Source organism: Acinonyx jubatus, chromosome D4 (assembly GCF_027475565.1).
Source record: "Acinonyx jubatus isolate Ajub_Pintada_27869175 chromosome D4, VMU_Ajub_asm_v1.0, whole genome shotgun sequence".
Lineage (NCBI taxonomy): Eukaryota > Metazoa > Chordata > Mammalia > Carnivora > Felidae > Acinonyx > Acinonyx jubatus.
Window position 1 is genome coordinate 49,976,626 of NC_069391.1, and position 19,923 is coordinate 49,996,548.

At 41.6% G+C, this 19,923-nt stretch overlaps 1 protein-coding gene across 1 annotated transcript in view; it reads left to right on the forward strand.

Annotated features, from left to right (window-relative positions):
* Positions 1-19,923, forward strand: part of SAXO1 (stabilizer of axonemal microtubules 1) — a 95,689-nt gene that overhangs the window by 58,433 nt on the left and 17,333 nt on the right. The window contains exon 2 of the mRNA XM_015066308.3: positions 13,504-13,683. Within this exon, the coding sequence (XP_014921794.1) occupies positions 13,504-13,683 (180 nt within the window). The remainder of the gene's footprint in view (positions 1-13,503; positions 13,684-19,923) is intronic.

The window sequence follows — 19,923 nt, forward strand, 5'->3', positions numbered from 1 at the left end:
TTTTTGGCTGGGGCGGGGGGGAAGGGGGTGTCTCCAACAGTGACTTCAGTCTCTAAGAATCAAATGCTTGTTTAAAAATATTTATGGTGCACGGAGGAATAAATTTAGTGCAATAAGGCTATTTTTCTACAATCATTCCACTCATTGTTTAAATTACTTTTCTTTCTCTTTAATGACATTATAGGACGTTTGGCTCAAATTTCAAAAAGGTCCTTAGAGGCAGAGAGAAAAAAATGTAGATTAACAATAGTAAATCTTTTTTGATGAAGGATATAACAGCTGTTGAAATTTTGGTATCAGTTGACATTCCAAAGGTTTCCAGAATTCGAGCAAACAGCAGCGGGGCATGGGGAATGTTGAGTTAATGATCATCAGGTCGGTGGCTAATGAGCAAGTGGTGGAGAAAATTGTTACTGCAGGAATGAGGCATTGACTACTAGATTCAGATTTGTCTGTATGTGTATCTTTCTCTGCCACTTGCTGCTTGGAAGGACAAAAGTGTTTCTTTCTGTGGCTACTCAGGTGGGAAACAGTATTGGGTGGGAAGTCTGGGGCAGGAGAAAACTGATGGAAGCCATCTCTTCTCCATTATCTGCAGCATGAGACAGGTCCGTGTTTACAGAAAGAAAGCCACCCCCCACCCCTGAGACTTTGACAGAGTGAGACCTTTGCATTGAAAATCTGACATGGAGGCTTAAAGTACCTCAGCTCCTAGTTTTGGGGCTCAAGGCTGTGGGACAGCTATAAACACTGAGAAGTACTAGTAAATTCACAGTAATTCATAGGGCACTTGGCATCTCCCAGGCCTTTCAGTAACTTCGTATAGGACATAGAAACATGGTTGTATCCTGGAGATGGGATGTTGGGATGCTGTTCTGAAGATGGAAGGCAGCTATGCCTGGAGTCCTGCTCTGTGGACCTTGAGCCCCACTCAAGCTGTTGCCATTTCACCTGCTGAAAGTCAAAGCTGAAATTGAGGGCTGTGGTGGATGCCCAGGTACATAGGTTTAGGAGTGGTCACAGTACACTTCAGCTGATGGCTGGTGTTCTATTTGTAGACTCATGTAGAACTTCCAGTTCTTTCCCCAATCTTGAAGCTGAGAGAGAAGGAGGAGTCTTTTATGAACTACTATAGTTTCGGGTAATCTAACCTCAAAGATGACAGCTCAGGTTAATCCTAGCCAGTCCCTGATCATCTCTGAGAAAGGAGCTATGAAAACACAGTCCTTCATTGCTATTTATGCAAAATGAGAAAAAGGGCATGTGTGGAGGGAGAGAGTATGAAACAAATTAATACGTGTGCAGTGGTTGATGTCCACTGGCTGGTGGAAAGTGACATGGTGTATAGAGTGTAACTGTTGTCTTTCTCCCTTAATTAATTATAGGAGACATTTAACATGTTGAACATCAAGCCAAACATCTGGGGTTTTATGAGTGGTGGCATTTATCCAACTTTTGACTCTCCCTGCTTTCCAAGTAAGAGCCATGCTCATTGGGTACCATTTACTCTTAAATGTTGTAAGTCAGAGGCCACCCAACCCCTAGTTCTGAGCTCTGTGACTGTGGGAAGAAAACGGTCTCAGATTCTGAGCACTTAACCTGAATTTTCCTTAGAGAGGAACTGGATGTGATGCAATGAGCATCTTTTGAGGAGTCAGCAAAACTGGCCCTCGACCTTGTTTTACCGTCAATTATTCAGTGAGATTGACCAAGTCTTGAGCTTCCTGGCCTCGCTTCCTCATGTGGGATATTGGGTTAGTAATTTTTGTCCTGCTTAGCTTGTAGGGTTGCAGAAAGAAAGAGACCATGTGGAGAAGTTCTGTAAACTCTATGTGTTTTACACGTTGGTCATCTAGCATTCCAGAAACATTTTCCTAAGCATGTAGGTGTTCCAGGCCTTGTGCTTAGCTGGTTATAGAATAGTGAACAAGATACCCCTCTCACCAGCCCCCGCTTACTCCCCCCACCCCCACCCCCGCCAAAAAAAAAAAAAAAAAGGAAACCTAGTCTGGGCAGCAAATAAGCAAGCTTTTTTTTTTTTTTTTTTTTTAATGTGGGACAAATGCTGTGATGAGAGTGACCACAAGAGTGCTATGCAGGTAAAGGAATCTTGGGTAGGAGTGAGGTGGTGGTGGGTCAAGTATAGTTAGTGTTCTAAGATAGAGATTAAAGAGGCTTTGGTTGTTTTTGCAATGCCTGAAAGAGAGCCTTGGGAAGATTTGTTTAGCACAGCTGTCGGGTTTCATCCAAAATTCACAGGGTACTTAATAGATTTCTTGAGAAGACAGTGAAACTACAGTTAAGTATGTGAGCTTGCTGCTTTTTGGCTGGAGGACACTGAAAGGCCATGTGGGAACAAGCCCAGTGCAGCTGACACAAACTTCAGAGTGTGAGAAGGGAAACTTCCTTCGGTTGTTGGCTCTGCACTTATCATCAGCTTAAATCAAAATCCTGTTTTGTCCCAGGTGGTTGGACCAATGCCCTATTAGCCTCAAGGGAACTCTTGCTTAAGCAGATACACACTCGTTTCATGTAGGCCCTACTTCTTAGGGATTTGTTTTAATATTTCTTTAATTAAAAAACATTTAAATCCGCAAAAAAAAAAAGAAAAGAAAATAGAGTAGTGAGCCAAATTCCATGTATATATCTCCCATCATCAATAATTATCAAGATTTTGTCACATTTGGTTCATCCAGTTACAGATGTCTTGTTATTTCGCCCCTATATACTTCATTATACATCTCTAAAAGTGTGGACATTTTCTTATATAACCACAATGTCATGATCACATCTAAAAATTAGGGAATTTTAGAAACTTGTTGTTTTTCTTCCCTAACATTTTATTATAAAAAATTTCAAGCATCCAACAAAGTTAAAAAGATTTTAGAGTGAATGGCTGTATTTCCACTTCCTGGATTCTATCATTAACATTGACATATCTTTCCATCTATTCATCCTATTATCCATCCATCCATCCATCAACCCATCTTTTTTTATGATTTTCAAAGTAAATCACAGAAATCAGTAACTTCTCCCCTAAATAGTTCAGCATTCATATCATTAACAGCAGCTTAATATTTTTGTCCTTTTTCTTCTTTTGAGGTAAATTTCAGTGAAATTCACAAATCTTGAGTTGGTGTTTGCCGATAAATTCAAGTGCCTGTGTAACCCAAATCTGTATCCTATCTGGAACATTACCAACACCTCAGAAAGTTCCTGCATTTCCCTTCTTAACCAGTCCCTTCTCTCGCTCCCAGTGGTAACCACCAATCTTTTCCCTACTAAAGATTAGTTCTTCCTGTTTTAAAATTTCATATAAATGGAATTGTAAAGTATGTATTCTTTTGATTGGTTCTTCTTTCACTCAAAATGTTCTTAAGATTCATCCCTGCTATTGTGTGACTGCCCGAGTAGCTTGTTCCTTTTTATTGTTGAGTACTATTCCATTGATGATGATACCGCAGTTTACCTGGTCTCTCGTTGATGGATGCCTGGCCTGTTTCTAGTTTTGGTTAAATGAGGAAAGTGTCTATTAACATTCTTGACCAACTCCTTTTTTTGTGAATAAAAGGTTTTTATTTCTTGTGGATAAATTCCTAGGATGGAATTGTTGGACCAGGAGGTAGTCCAGCATGTAGAAATGGCCATAGATTTTGTCAAATGGGCTTGGACCATTTTGCGTTTCTACCAACAATGGATTACAATTCATTCAACATGAATTGAATGCTACAACAATTCCAGTTGTTCCACTTAGCCAGCAATAGGTTTTGTCAATCTTTGTAATTTTGGCAATTCTGGTGTGTATGTGGTGGAATTTTATTGTGGTTTAAACTTGAGCTTCCCTAATGGTGCATGATGTTAAGCACTTTTGTATAGTTTATTTTCCATTTGCATATCTTGTGATGGGTCTGCTCACATCTTTGCTTGTTATTTTTTGTCTTTATTATTATTGAGTTATAGATAATATTTCTATATCCTGGATCTCCGTCTTCTGCTGGATATCTGTCTTGCAAATATTGTTTCCAAGTGTGTGGCTTGCTTATTTATTTTCTTAATGGTATCTTTGAGCAGGTTTTGACTTGATGATGTCTAACCAATTCCTTCTTTATAATTATTACTTACTTGACCTCTCCAGGAAATCTTTGCCTTTCCTTAAGTGACAAAGATATTCTCCTATGTGTTCCTCTGAAAGCTTTATAATTCTAGATTTCACATCTGAATGTGTTATTCAGCTCAAACTGTGTGTGTGTGTGTGTGTGTGTGTGTGTGTGTTTTGAGACAGGGTTCAAAGATTTGTTTTTATAAAACCAATTTCTAGGCTTTGTTTACATGGGAAGCACCACACAACAAGGGCAAACAAATATGAGTATAGCTTCTGAGTTTCCTTTTAAGCAGTTTGTAATTGTCCTCCTGTGTGAGGCCAAAATGGACAGAACCTAGTCATATATATTTTCCCCTGTTCTTACATGCTTTCAGCAGTCATATATTGAGTGCCCATCATGAACCATGCACCAAGGTAACGGTATTCAAGATCCATCTGCCAGGAAGTCAAACTTGAGCAGGAGAATACAAACGTGTGGGTGACTAACATGTTCTGGAGGTTTGGGAAGTCCTTCTGGAAGGAGGGATTTTGAGCTAAAACCTGAAGGGAATGAAGCACAATGGGTAGAATAGAGTTCTGGGTGGAGTATTGCCAGGACCTCAGAGGGAAAAAGGAGACTATAGCCCAGGGCAGTGCCTGCCTCCTCCAGAACACAGAAGGTTCTCTAAGAGCTCTTTAAGAGTTAGAAAGAGAAAGAGCCTTGGTTACTGGCATGTTTCTCCTCTTCCATGTGTTTCTCTCCAAGGCTCAGTGGGGCCATTGCCAAAATCCCTGCCCTGTATCTCCTGGGGGTGCCTTGACCAATTGTACTTTCTTGCAGAGGTTTCTCTAATTAACCTAAATACTTTTTTCACAGGAGAAACTCCTCTTCCTTTTGACTGCCAAGGGAAAGGGCCTGAGAGAGCCCACGAGGCACATGTAGCCCTAGACCTATTCTGTGTTACTCTTGCCAGGCCTCAGTTTTTCCAAGAAGTACTGGCTCTTGCTGCCTTCCCTTCTGTCCATTGAGCTTGAGTGCTCACGACTCACCAGGGCTCCTCTCCTCAGCGCCTGCTGTCCCACAGTCCCTCAGCTTCTTGTCTGCTGAGCCAGAGCTCTCCCTAGAGCTGCTGAGCACTGCTCCGGAGAGTTCCAACACTGACAAGGGCCAGCCAGGCCTAGTGGGCCCTCTCCTCAGTCCCACTACTCCCGGAAGCAAGTCTTCATTAGTCTCTAGTTGCCTCTTAAGTGCATTCCCCAGAGTGCCCTATGCACACTTTGAACCTCTCTTCCAGCTGCCATCCCACCTTATCTGCTTTCCCTCTCTTGGTGCCCTTGTACTCTGGGTGGAGGCCATCAGATTGGTGTTGCCGACTCCCTTCTCTCATCTTGTCTCTTGAACCTCATCCACCTTCTCTTCTGAGTCTGTGGCTACATCAGTTATTTTTGCTCATCAGAGAATCCCTATCTGCTAATCTGTTCTCCTACCTACAAAGACAATTGGACTTCTATCCACTGCTTCCTGATAATGATCACATGGTTAAGAATTCTTGTGTACTTTCTGGGTAATGTCTTGAGCTCTGGTTCAAGTTTTCTTGCCACTTTTGCTACCAGATTCTTCAGCATGGTGGCCTCTCTACCTCCACTTCTTTAGCACCATTGATTCTATGGTTCCAGCCCAGCCATTCTACTAAGGTTGCTTTCTGGTCAACAGAGGAGATGTCTTCTTCTCTGCCCCCAGACCTTTGGATTTTTCTGTAGCAATTTAACTGTTGAACACTTAAATCTTTTCTTATTTGACTCTTGTGTCACTGAATTTTCTTCTTTTTGTCACTTTTTCCCCCCTACCTTGAAACTTCATTGTCCTGCTTCCTAAATCCTAGTGTTCTTCAAGATTTTGTCCTCATTTTTAATTACTTGATCTTCTCAAGGACTTGATTTGCACTTTTATGACTTCGTTGTCATTCCAGATGTTTTCCAAATGTATCATTCCTACAAGACACCATTTTCAGCCAAATTCCTTCTTCTTTTCCTTCCCTTTTGTTGATTGGTTGATTGATTCATTCCTCACCTGTCTCCACTTCCCTAGCCTGGCCTCCTTGACAGACATGGCTGATCAATCAAGATGATCTTTCTCCCTAAACTTGTGACTCAGAATCTCTTCACTGTACCCCCACCTCCCTTAACATCAGGCACTGCTAGTTGTTGGTTCATCATTTGCATCTGTCATATTTCTACCAAAAGGTCTTCAGGTTGCTTGTTCGCCCTCACATATTTAAAGTTTTGGCCCTGCTTTCTGTCACTCAGAATCTGATCCCCTGAGGGATGAGTTGCCACCAAAGAATTCTAGTTGATAATCCCTGCTCCAATCCCTAGTACTGTGGGCTGGATAAAAGCTGGAGTTACTCAGATTTCTCCCACTGTTCTGATTCTTTAAAGATCTAGTAGGTAGCATGAGTCCCTTTGTCTCAAGACTGGCCTGAAATATATATCTATGTTCAAAAATGGTCTTATTTAGCAGTTATAAAAGGTTTCTCACTTGTCCCTTTGCCTCTCTGGGTATATTTATGCACATGAGAGAAGAAATTTTAGTGAACATTTTGAAAGTTTATAAACCACTGCAGGTAATGCACACATCAGGAAAAAGCACTGGCTTTACTCATCCCCAGAGGCCACTTGGGTTGGCTTTGTGAGCTTCTCATGTTCAGGCAGAAGACCATTCTAGAGACATGGGTTCTCCTCTGAGAAGACTCCACCTCTAGGAACTTAAAGTTTTTGTTATCCTAAACACTCTGGATTCTTTCTTAACTATCAGACTGAAAAGATGACTTTTATGACTGGAGGTTTGGTGATCCTTGGCAGCTTCCCACCTCCTAGACCAAGAATGCATTTTCTGCTCTGTTTTCCTCCCTCACACAGCAGCTGTGACAGGTCACGGGCTCCCAACTACTGGGAAAAAGGAAAAATGGGCTGCAAATCCTTTAAGAGTGTGAACTTTGAGTTTTAAATTGGATTGTAACTGGAAGTCAATTACATGGGTGGTGATATGGGACCCGAGGTGAACGCTGCTGCTGACCAGCTGTGTGACCTTAGGCAGTGGCTCCATGTCTCTTGCTCTCAGTGTCCACATCTGCGTGATGAAGCTGCAGGCCTGGCTGATCTCATGGGTCCTTTTGGATCCAGTGTTCCATATTCTTTGTTTTCCTGGTTGTTAGTGTTATTTAATGATCTGCTCTTTTTTAGACAATGTAAGAGATTCCGTGGAAAGGTCAGAGTTTTAAAGAGCATTTGGAATTGTATGTATTTATTGGTTTGTATTAGAGTAGTTTTGGGGTCCTTGAGAATGAGGAGCGTGTCTTGCCTTGGAAGATTCTGAGTGTAGTGAAGGAGAAAGGGCAGGTCTGAGAACTGCCTATGAATTGACTGCCCTCACATTTACCAGGGCAGCCAGGAAACAGAGGTGTTTAGTACAGGCTGGCATCCCCTGAAGGCACACAATGTATGCCCATGATTAGGGGCACAGACTTTGGAATCAGGCAGAATATCTGGGGTTTTAGTCCTGATTTAATTACAGTCTGGCTATATGGCCTTGAGTGAAATAACACCTCCTACAGTCTCAGTTTGATGTTTGTAAAATGGAGATAACAGTGTCTTGCTCATAGCATTGCTGCGAGTATTAGGTGGGATAATATATAAATCTCTTAGCCCATGGGGTGGATAGTAATTGCTCAATAAACAGCCTATTAATTTCAGATTGCTTGCCTTGGACTGGGTTAGGCTTTTCACCTCCAGTATTTGATTTAATCCATAAAATCCTACTAAGTGGAAGTTTTCTACATATTTGGAAGTAATTGAAGTTCAGAAGAGTAAAGTAACTGATTTCCTTAACTTTACACATGCAGTCCATGACAGAGCTAGAATTGGAAACCAGATCTTCCTGCCTCCAAAGTCCTTTTCTGCCATGTGTGCTGCCTCCTGAAGCAAAGGAGAGGAGTGAAGGAGAGCCTTTTTCATTGCCTGTGCCAGACTTGGCTCAGGGGAGTCTGGAAAACCATGGTAGAGGCAAGGGAAGTCACTGATATCCATAGTTGCTACTCTTTTTACAAACAGGTTATGATCTAAAAGACTGTTAGAGGTTTATTTGTTTGAGAAGTCCGAAGTCATATTAACTAGCTATTAATCATGCAGCTTGATGGTGGCAGAAAAAATTGCCATACTTTTCATCATGATGAATATCATGTTGAAAGCTTTTTGCCATGATGAACATCTGTGCTTGCAGCCAGAGACAGAGACAGAGGGAGGGAGACAGAGAGCGAGTGAGCATGAGCGCACAAGTGGAGAGGGAGAGAGGAAGACAGAATCCAAAGCAGGCTCCAGGCTTTGAGGTGTCAGCACAGAGCCCGATGTGGGGCTCAAACTCATGAACCCTGAGACCATGACCTGAGCCAAAGTCGGATGCTTAACTGACTGAGCCACCCAGTCACCCCGAGAATTCTTAACCTGAAAGTTTATAAGGAGATGACTGTGCCAGGAAGTACAGAAGTGTCCTAAAAGAGGTAGGGACACAAAGCCATGTACACTTAGAGAGTGTGAGTCGTAGCCAGTGACAGTGTGGTAGCATTTTCAGTAGCTTCCTGGAGTGGTGGTGGTGACAGGAATGGTTGTCGAGATGGGCTTTGAAGAAAGAGAAGCATTCTGGAAAAGTGGAAGTTGTAGGAAAGAGAGCAGCTCCAGAGGGCATCACAGGTGCATGGAACTGAAGCTTGGCCCAATGGAGTGGGAAGAATTAGGGAAAACAATTTTTCATGTCTTTTAACGTCCCTGTTCATGTCACACGAAGGTAGGTCAGAGAATCTAAGGAGAAGACAAACAGGATATTAGTCAAAGAAAATATTTCTAGGCATCTTTGTCTTTCTTCCACTTGAAAACCAGCATCGAAGGGCTGGCAATTCTTTTGTCCGTTCCTTCCAATTCTAGATTGTGTTTTCCAGATAGGGAAGCTACCACTGCACGTGGCTACTGAGCCCTTGAAATGTGGTATTCCTCATGGAGATGTGCTGTGAATATAAAACCCATATTGCATTTTAAAGATGTAGTATGAAAATAAAATATCTTAATTTTTTATACTGATTATATGTTGAAATTATATTGAATACATTGGATTAAAGTATTTAAGATTAACTTTACCTCTTTTAACATTTTATTTTTTTTTTAAGTTTTTTTTCCCAAGTTTATTTATTTTGAGACAGAGACAGTGTGAGCAGGGGAAGGGCAGAGAGAGAGGGTGAGAGAGAGAATCGCAATCAGGCTCTGCACTGTCAGCACAGATCCCGATGTGGGGCTCGAACTCACAAAATTGTGAGATCATGACCTGAGCTGAAACCGAGTCAGACGTGTAGCCAACTGAGCCACCCAGGCACCCCTCTTTTTTACCATTTTAATGTGGTCACTAGGACATTTAAAATGATGTATGCAGCTCTCATGCACATCTTGCATTCTATCTCTGTCAGATGGCGCTATGCTGGAGGTACTTGTCATATCTTTAAAGTTCTTTCATCCATTCTAGGGTTCCTTGAGACCTAGATGTCAGGAAATGAACCTGGTCATTCAGATGCGAAGGAGAATTAGGTTTTGTCCATGGCTAGATCCTGCACATCGTTCTCTGAGCTTCTGATTTTTTCATTAGCATTGTGAGGACATTGGCTCAGGTATTCCCCATGGTCCTTTAAAATATTTAAGTAGTTTTTTAATTTTTTATAACTTTTTAAAGAGTTTATTTTGAGAGAGAGAACGAGTAGGGGAGAGGGGCAGAGAGACGGAGAGATAGGATCCCAAGTGGCTCCACACTGTCAGCACAGAGCCCAACATGGGGCTCAAACTCTCGAATCTTGAGATCATGACCTGAGCCGAAAATAAGAATCAGATGCTTAACCAACTGAGCCACCCAGGAGCCTTTAATTTAATTTTTAAAATTCCATGGTTCTAGCTTGGAGTCAGTGTTCAGAGTTAACTATTATTAACATTTTCTGTGGTCTGTTGAGTAGTTCTACTACTACCTTTACCAAATAACAGAAAAAGTCAGCATTATTTCCTTTTTCCTGTGGTCCTTCAGTAAATTCTGGAGTGGAAAGACTTTAGAGAGTTCTGATAAAGAAACCTTCTCCCTTCCCTTTGCCCTCTCTGCCTAGTGGCCCCATCTAGGCTCATGAGAATATGTGTTCCTGAACAAGCCAAGGCAGCTTCTAAAACCATACAAGTATCAGACAGTTTGAAGAGGTCTCCTTTCTTTGGTTCATGACTGTCAGGCTTACCTGAAAATACCCCAACCATGGTGATTGCACACACTTTCATTAATCACTGACTAGGTCCACTAAAAATTAAGGATTGAAGTGTTTTCCCTCTTAGGAAAGGGATGGGCAGACCAATGAGGAGATATGGTGCTTGGCGACTTGAGAGGGATGCTCAGGGTTTTGGGTTACAGGTAAGGAAAGGAGGTGGCCCTATGAGCAGACTCAGGCAATGAAACATTTATTTTATTATTTTTTTTTTGAGATGGAGGGTACATGTGCACATAAGCAGGGGAGGGGCAGAGGGAGAGAGAGAATCCCAAGCAGGCTCCATGCTCAGCACAAGCCTGCTGTGGGGCTGAATCTCATGACCGTCACAATGTAGTATTTTGCCATTACATTTATTTTCTTTAGGAATAAGTCTTTCCACTCTTTTTTAAAGTAAAAAAGTAACATTATAGACGGGGGGGGGGCTATATAAAAAGAAAGTTTTGCTGGTTTAAAAAACAAGGGCACTGGAGAGGGAAAATATTGCTATGCTTGTAGAGTTGATTTTATTGCAAGTGCCTGAATCTAAGTTATTCTTAATAAAACTTTGACTTTTCTCTCAAAGAGTGTGGGTGAATAAAATATATCTGCAAAGGCATTTTTGGTAGCCAGCAATTCTTGGCTTTTTATTTGAGGTTTGTAGGAACCCTAGAATGATAGGGTTCTAATTGGGCTCAGATTGAAAGCTCAGATAATTGGACAGACTGTGAACACACAAACAGTAATAATATCTAATGTTTTCATATCATGGAGTATGGTTATTTTGTTTACTATGCAAACACAACAATTATCTCGAGTGGATGGAAGATTAAAGCACTCATCAACTTATGTACCTATATTAGGGCATATTTTATTAAATATATAAAATGTTAGATGCATAATCACCTTTGAACACAAAATGCCAACACTGTGCATTTTGAAAAAGGAAAACTAAACTTTTATTGCACATATTTAACACTGCAATTCAGATATTCGTACTATAAGGATGACATATTTATGGAATATTTCCTTATGAATAATTAAGAGAATCTAAAATATTTACCACAAACCCAGTAGTACTTCTGTAATAACAGAAATGAAAACTAGGGTGGCTGGATGGCTCAGTCAGTGGAGGCTGCGACTCTTGATCTTGGGGTTGTGAGTTTGAGCCTCACACTGAGTGTAGAGACTACTTTAAAAACTTAAAAATAAATGTGGCAAGTTTACGCCATCTTAAGGCTTTTCTGATATACAAACCTACAAATGTGAAGAAAGCAAACAGGGATCTCTTTAAAGGTACTTGTTAATATGCAGTTCTAGCCATCTGAACCGTACAGGTATTGATCATTTTCTCTAGAGCTTGGGAGGTTGAAGAGAAGTACGTAGTAACAACACTGGTGGCAGCCACATTTGTATAAAGGGTTGAACTTACAAACAACAGGAATAGCATGCAAATTGTTGCCTGGAAAATAACTTTAATTAGAATAGTGATGAGTTCTCTGTAAGTCCGTTTCTCTCTTCCCCTGCTCTTCCCTTATGTGCCGCCTCAGAAGTCTGTGTATTTTAGTTTCTCCAATTAGAACCAGTGTAAAAAAGTTCAAAAATCAGCTATTCCTTGATATAACAAAGTTGGAAATCACTCACATACAATTTTGGTGATGTGCTGGTGCCTGAAGATGAGAGGTGTCCCAACTGGTTTGTAAGAATTGTATGTGGACATATGAATAGTTGATATACTACTTAGGTTTTGAAAGCTCAAAGAGCTGCCCTTTGTCTAGCAGTAAGTAGAATAATAGGGTTCATTTATTGCCATGCATGTAAGATGGGAAAACTCACCATAAATTATAACTTCAAATTATTTTCTATCATCTATTTGTGTAATCCTAGGGTCTCCCTACTTCTCTGCCATCTTAACTCATCTATTTGTGTAATGAGGCATAACATTTATTGAATCATTTATTTATGTGTTTAATCATTTGTTCAGTAACTGCTTATTGACAGTCTGCTGTGTACCAGGCAGGCTAAGGGGCTGTAGCAGTGAACAAGATAGAAAAGGTACTGAGCTTGGTAGATGAGACAGATAATGAACAAACTCACCAACAAACCTGCTGATGACAGATAGCAATTAGTGATGGGAAAGGCATACACCAGGATGAGAGAGAGAACCTTGTGCCAGGGGTATGGGCGTATGGAAAATAGAAGATAACCAGTGGAAGTCTTTCTATGGAAGCAAAAGTTGAGGTGAGACCTAAAAGGAGAAATGAGCCAGACTTTCAATGTGAAACAGGTTCACGTAGTCAGTGATGTATAGTGTGCTTGGAACTGAGGTAGTTTTGTTCTTCATGAGGCCACTTGTATGGAAAGGTGATATTCTGAATTGATCCAGGAAGCAGCCAATTTGGAAAGGGTTAGTGCACAGCCCTGGAGCACCCTGTCCGGTCAGGGGGTGAGCCCCAACTGCTGCGGGATTGGGAGGCCCAGGGAGGTCTCAGGGGAGGCCAGTTGGGAGGAGCACTCAAAAGGCTCCGGGCCATGATGATTTACCTACCATGGTGTGGAAGTATTTCATTTTTATTTTATTTATTTTATTTTTTAAGTGTATTTATTTGAGAGAGCACGCATGAGTGAGCATGAGCAGGGGAGAGGCAGAGTGAGAGAAGGAGACAGGAGACTGAGAATCCCAAGCAGACTCCATGCTGTCAGTGCAGAGCCCAACGTAGGGCTCGAACTCATGAACCATGAGATCACGATCTGAGCTGAAATCAAGAGTCAGACCCTTAACTGACTGAGCCACCCAGGTGCCCTGGAAATATTTCAAATTTAAACAGGCAGTATGGTATCTATAGTGGCTGAACATCAGTCATGCTTGTGTATAATTTTATGATTTTAAGGGATTTTGATGATTAACCAATTGCAGTTATACATCATTAAAATTTTTTTTTTGCCACTTGATAGTTTAGTAGAGAAAAGGAAAGGTTGAGTTCCTGTTTTCAGTGCTGGCGGTTTTGATTTTAAAGGCTGGGATCCCATTTTGAGAAGGTAACGTTGTTAAGCTGTACATATCCTTTCCAAGAAGGGAACAGACCTAACTTTATGCCTTTTTTATAGGCGGCATCACTGTCCACATCTCCCTACCAAGATTTATGATAAAATAGAGAAACCATGTCTTCTCTCCGAATACACTGAGAACTACCCTCTCTATCACTCTTACCTGCCCAGAGAATCCTTCAAGCCCAAGCGGGAGTACCAGAAAGGGTCTGTGCCCATGGAAGGTTTGACCACGTCAAGGTGAGTGCGAGAAGAATAAATATACGAATGCACACTAATGGAGTAATGTCAGTGCTGATGCACAATATTAATATAATGTGCAGTATTAGTGCATCAATATGCAGTGTAATAGATGCTATCAAAGCCTTTAATGTTAATATGTTGTATCTCAGAAATGAAATTCTGCATTTATTAGCCAGCTCAGTTTTTTTCCACTTCTTCTTACAGGGAAAGAATTGTTACTTGCTGGTGTAGAGGTGAGGAAGTCTAAAATGATCTACCTAGCAAAGGATTGGAGGTTAAGTAAAGTATAAAGGCATGAAATGGTGGGGGGTCTGCTTCTGAAAAGAGAGTTTTGGCTTTGGGTGCCAAAGCTCCAGGTCAGGTTGGGTGGTGTAGTGATAGTGGTAGTAGTGAAAGGAAACTTGGTGATACAGAGGGAGCTCTTTGGAAATTATGCTGTAGACTTTGAATTGAGGTCCCCATGAATGTTCTTCAAGAATGAACAAAGACTACGGTTGACCCTTAAACAACTTAGATTTGAACTGCACGCGTCCATTTACATGTAGATTTTTTCCCAATAAATAAAGTACTGTACTGTGGGTGTATTTTCTCTTAGGATTTTCTTCATAACATTTTGTTTTCTCTAGCTTATTTATTTTACTTATTAAATTTTTTTTAATGTTTATTTTTGAGAGCGAGAGACAGTGTGAGTGGGGGAGGGGGAGGGGCAGAGAGAGACATAGAATATGAAGCAGGTTCTGGACTCTGAGCTGTCAGCATAGAGCCCAATGTGGGGCTTGAACCCACGAACTGTGAGATCACGACCTGAGTCAAAGTCAGATGCTTAACTGACTGTGCCACCCAGGTGCCCCTCTAGCTTATCGTATCGTAAGAATATAGTATATAAGACATATCACACATCAAATACATTAATTGACTGTTATTGGTAAGGCTTCTGGTCAACAGTAGGCTATGAACAGTTTGGGGGAATGAAAAGTTATATGTGACTGCATAGGAGGTCAGCATCCCTTACCTCCTCATTGTTCAAAGGTGAGTGGTATTTCCTTTTAAATTGCTCCTGACTTCCAAACTCGGATTCTTTAGAGAATCCAGTTTAGAGACTGAACCACCTGGCTCACAGTGTATTAGGATTTCAGAAGTATCTGTATTGAGAGTGTGGGGAAACTGATCAATTTCAGGTCTGTTCTACATGTTGTAAGACTAGCAGAATCTGCCATTGACAACTTGGTTAATGGCCCCTGGGTGGTGACCTGTGATTGGTGACCCAGTGGAGTAGAAATACCTTTGAGTGCAGTTGGGCAGGGTCCCAGATATATAGTTGGTCCCCAGATGAGACCTGACAGAGGGATGCCTTCTCTGCCCCTGCATTCCTCTTCCCTACAGGGCAGGGTTGCTGGGAGGTACAGATCACAGAGTATGTAAATTATTCCAGCACAGCGCCTGCACATTACAGGACGCAAGGCCTGGTAAATTTTCTTCCTATTGCTCCCCTGTTGCTCATAATTTTGTGCTTTCCTAGTAAAGGTCCCAGATGACCCAGGTGAAGCAGAACAGCTCTAATTCATTCTGCCTCCAGGTTTTCCCCACACTAGGCCTGGAAACATCCTCTTTTGAGATTGTGGCGTAGAGGCATGAAATATTCCTACAAAAAAGTGCTATGTTCTAGATCCAAAGGAAGTCCATGTGTGGGTTATAGGGCAGAAAGACCCATAAAGAGAGAAATGAAGCCAAAAGATTCCTGAGTATGGTGGGAAGCAGCGGAGAGGGGCAACCTGAGGTGGGAGGGAGCTGAGGGCCTCATCTGATGTATGACTTGAATCAGATCACTTTTATGCTAGACAGATATCTTAATATGATTTTGTTTAAGCACAATGTTTCTGAGTACTAAAACTATTATATTCTATGCAACCTGTTTTTCCAACCTATGGCTTCTAAGACAATATGAGTTTGGGATTCATTTTACCAAGAAAATAGCAGTCTTAGAATTCCAAGAGTCTGAAGACCACACCAAGAGATGTGGACCATTCCCAAGCACTGCTTTTCCTTTTGAGAAATCATGGTCATTGCTGATGAAAAGTCCTAGGCATATGTATAAGAGACCTGTAATGGGTAGGAAAAGATGAAGGTAGCCTTGCGGAATGGCTTGCAAATATCACATTGAGCTTCTAGATGCTGGTCTCCTCTCTTCACGCCCAGTTTGCAGGAAATCCAGAGCAGTGTGTGAAATGGAAAATGGAAAGTACAGGACAGCTTCAGATATTGTTATGTTAGAGATATATTTTCTGTCCCGGAAATACAGAAAAGGATGCTTTGAAGGTTGGATGTTGAAGGTTGCTCTTTATTGGCTGCCCACAAGCTTAGGAGGATGAGGACAAATCCTTATTCTGGAGCAGGAGTCCTGCCCCGTCACCTAGCAGTGAGGTCCCCAGATGGAGCCCACATGCCTTCCTTCTCCCTGACGGTGCTTTGCTACAGCAAAAACTTCCCCTCTGACCTGTCCTAAGGTTTCCTTGCTGCATGTCACCTAAAGCCATAAACATGTCACCCAGAAGGTCTCTCTGTCTCTGCCAGATTGAGACTAATAGTATCCTTCATGTCAAAATGTGACCAAAATGGAGGACTGCAGATACTGAAAGAATTTCCAAAACAAGTTGTTAATGACCATAAGGGCCTTAAAAAGAAAAGGTAGCAGGATCAAGGTTACCCTTGGGAAGGAAAAAGGGCAGAAATGCTTCTCTCCTCCCCTTCATTTCCTTCCCCAGAGAGACAACCAAGGGGGAAAATCAGCAGAGAGCATTTCTTCCCTTGCCCGTACCTCAACTTCATATCTCAGCCCTGTGCCTGCCACGCTGGGCAGTAGTTTTCAGAGAGTGAGAGTAAGACTATGTCCCTATCAGGGTGTATTTTTTTAAAGTTCTAATGAGCTTTTAATAAGATAAATTATCAAAAATCAAGATTTTGACCAACCTTGTTTTCCGAACTATATAAACTTAGCAGTGGCTCTGGTCAATATACTTATATATACAGCAGAGCTATTCCATATGAGGAAATGCAGAGGAGTCATCTGGATGCTCTGCCAGAGGCTTCTGGGAGAAGGGATGGGTCAGCCCTGCATTTGCACCCTGCTATATCTGCATGGACTGTCACTTCTCTGCCCTTAGAACTCTTATTACCTGAACTTCCACCCACTTCTCTATATAAAGTCTGACCCAACTTAGTGTCTGAGATTGGACATGGGGCTGCCACCTGCTGAATGAAAAAAAGTCATGTGGCTCACGGGTTGGCTGGGTTTGATGATTAAGCCCAGACACAAAAAACACCTGGTTTCTGGAAAGGTTATCATCCCAGCATGAGGCACGATTACAGCTGCACACAACGCTTACTGACTGTAAATCTTAGGGATTTACAGCAGGTGCCATAAGAGGAATGCTCATGATTTTCAGCCCTTCTTAATATGAAGCAGTTTCTTGCAGCCCTTAGTGATTCTCTTCTATAGGATCTGCCTTTAGCTCGGATAGAGTGGAGATCAATTTATGAATAAGAGGTTTGCACTTCAAGCCTCATTTCCCTTTAGGCATGTCACCATGTAAAACACTTGGGCCCCATTGTGGGACATTATTGTGTTAGCTAAGGCAGATCCCTAAAGATGGCAGAGTGGATAACCTGAGAAGAAAGAAGTAAGTCTTCAAGATGGTATTACATCTTTATTCTAAGGGGAGTGGAACCATGGGGAGAGTGAACGGGAGGCATAGGAAAGAAGATGGAATGGGGTTCTGACTTGATGGGTTTGGCTTAAGGTCAGAGGGCAGGGAGCTGGCAGTGTGGATTTCTTCATTTATTGACAAGACTCTTGGTTAAACTGAGTAGAGTTAGGGGAAAGGGCCAGAAGAGAAAAGCATTTGGAGTCCTCTCTAAATGCCAGGAAGAAAGTAGGAAAGATGGTAGTGATCCTAAGTCTTTCCCTACTCATTGGATTTTACACGTTCTCTGTTCAAATATGTACTTTTCTTATACCCCTGAGGATATACTTACAGCCCCTGTAGTTTGGGCCCAAGAATTAATGAAGAAATGCAGAAATAGGGCTCAGCACTAGACTTGCCTGGGCAATTTCAGAGCCTTTGATATTGTGTATCTTTGATTGGATTTGGAAACATTTTGACCATTATTTCCTCAAGTACTTTTTCTGTCTCTGAAGTTCTGTTCATTTCTTTCTGCCAATCTTTTTTTCTCTGTTTTTCAAATTGGATAGTTTCTATTCATCTGTCTTCAAGTTCATGGAGTCTTTTCTCTAGCTTTATTCTGATATTAAGCCCATCCAGCGACTGTCTTATTACAGATGTTGTATATTTCAGTTTTAGAAGTTGCATTTCATTAACTTTAGATAGTTTCTATTTCTCTTAAGAATTTCCTACCTTTTAATTTATTATGACCTTATTTTGGTTTTTATAATTTAGCATAGTTAGAATAGCTGCTTTAAAATCTTTGTTTGCTAATTCTAACATCTGGGTCTGCTTGAAGTTGGTTTTCATGATTCTCTTTTTTTCCCCCTGGAAATGGGTCACATTTTTCCTGCATGTATGTCAATGAGTTTTGGATTGATCCTGTACATTGTTAAAGTTACATTGTAAACACTCTGGATTTTTTTTTTTTTTTTACGTTCCTCCAAAGAACTTATTAATATTCCTATTTTTTTTTTTTAAGGCAGATAGGAGGTAATTTGATTCGATTCAAAATGCAACTCTGTGTCTTGGGTGACTGCTCCAATGTCAGTTCATCAGTTCATTTCTTTGGCATGGTTGCTTGAAGTCTGCCTCATACATGTAAGGTCAGCAGGAGACCTGGGTCCAGTTTATGTACAGAAGCTAGAGCTTCCTGTCTTGGGTTTTCTCCTTTCCAGGAATTTTTCCTTATTTTCCAGCACCTGTGGTTGCCTCAAACTTGGTCCTCTGGTTTTTCAGTCAAAGATGGGAGGTTTTCTGTTCACATTATGGCTGCTTGGCTTGGCACGACACAGATTGAGGCCTGCTTTCAGACTGCAAACTCTGGGAAACCAAAACAAGAAACCCGCTAGAAAATGGAAACTTACACAGAGGCTCATGCAGTACTAGTCCCTTCTTCTACCTGTGGGCTTTGCTCCAGAATCTGCCTATCTTGTGCTCTTTAGTGCTCATAGGTCGTTGTTTTTCATATTTTTGTGCAGAGATGATGTGAAGTGGTGACAGATGTTAGCTTCAGCTCTAGTGGGCATTGAGGAGTTGAGAGAGTAGGGCAGGAGACAGAGACTGTGTAACTTGAATCCTGGAGGCAGGTTTTTAGAATCCTGTCTGTCACAGCACAGACAAGGAAGGCTCAGTGTGTCCTTATCAGGACCAGGGGCATGAATCAAGCCCTGTGCATCAGCCGTAGGATCTTTCTCAGTGTGCTGGGCTGGGCTCTCAGCCTGCCTGTGATGACATAATGGTTTCCTTAGAGGGTTCCTTTTAACCTTGGGAAATGTTTGAATTCCATGTGGAAGGTATGAAATAAAATCAACTGACAAAGAGCCAAACCCTGTAGAGGAGGGGATTGAGAGAGAGGACAAATCATGAGGAGGAGAATCACAGAGGTCAAGGGAGAGTGTTAAAAAGACGAGTGAAAGCATAGATGCTGTTAGGATGGTTCAGGATGATAATGACCTAAAGAGCAGTGACTGGACTTGGAAACCTGGCCTGGGCTAGAGGGAAGGGTTAGCAGAACTAGATTAGATGGGAGTGTGGGTGGGAGGTGAGGAAGGCAAGTCTGTGTGTAGACAACACTTTCTGGAAGAAAGAGGGGAGGGGAGTGGACTCCATTGAGGGTTGTTGTGTCACTTTAGTTTTTTCCTTTTAAGTTAGGAAAAACAGAAGAATGATCAACTACTGAGAAAAGAAGCCAGGACAGAGGAAAAGGTTAAAACACAGATGAGTATATAGACAGGTTCCTGGCGGCTCAGTCAGTTAAGTGTCTGACTCTTGATCTCAGCTCAGGTCTTGATCTCAGGGTTGTGAATTCAAGCCTCATGTTGGGCCCCATGCTGGGTGTGAAGCCGACTTAACAGGTTCCTGAGGAAGAGGGAGGGGATTTAGGATAAGGATGAAGGGATTGGCTTTGGGCAAGAGGAGCAAATCTTTTTAAAATGGATTCCATTTAATATATCGATTAATTGGACACACTAACAAGTACTGAAGTTTTTGGAGATAACCATCGGTGGTTAAAAAA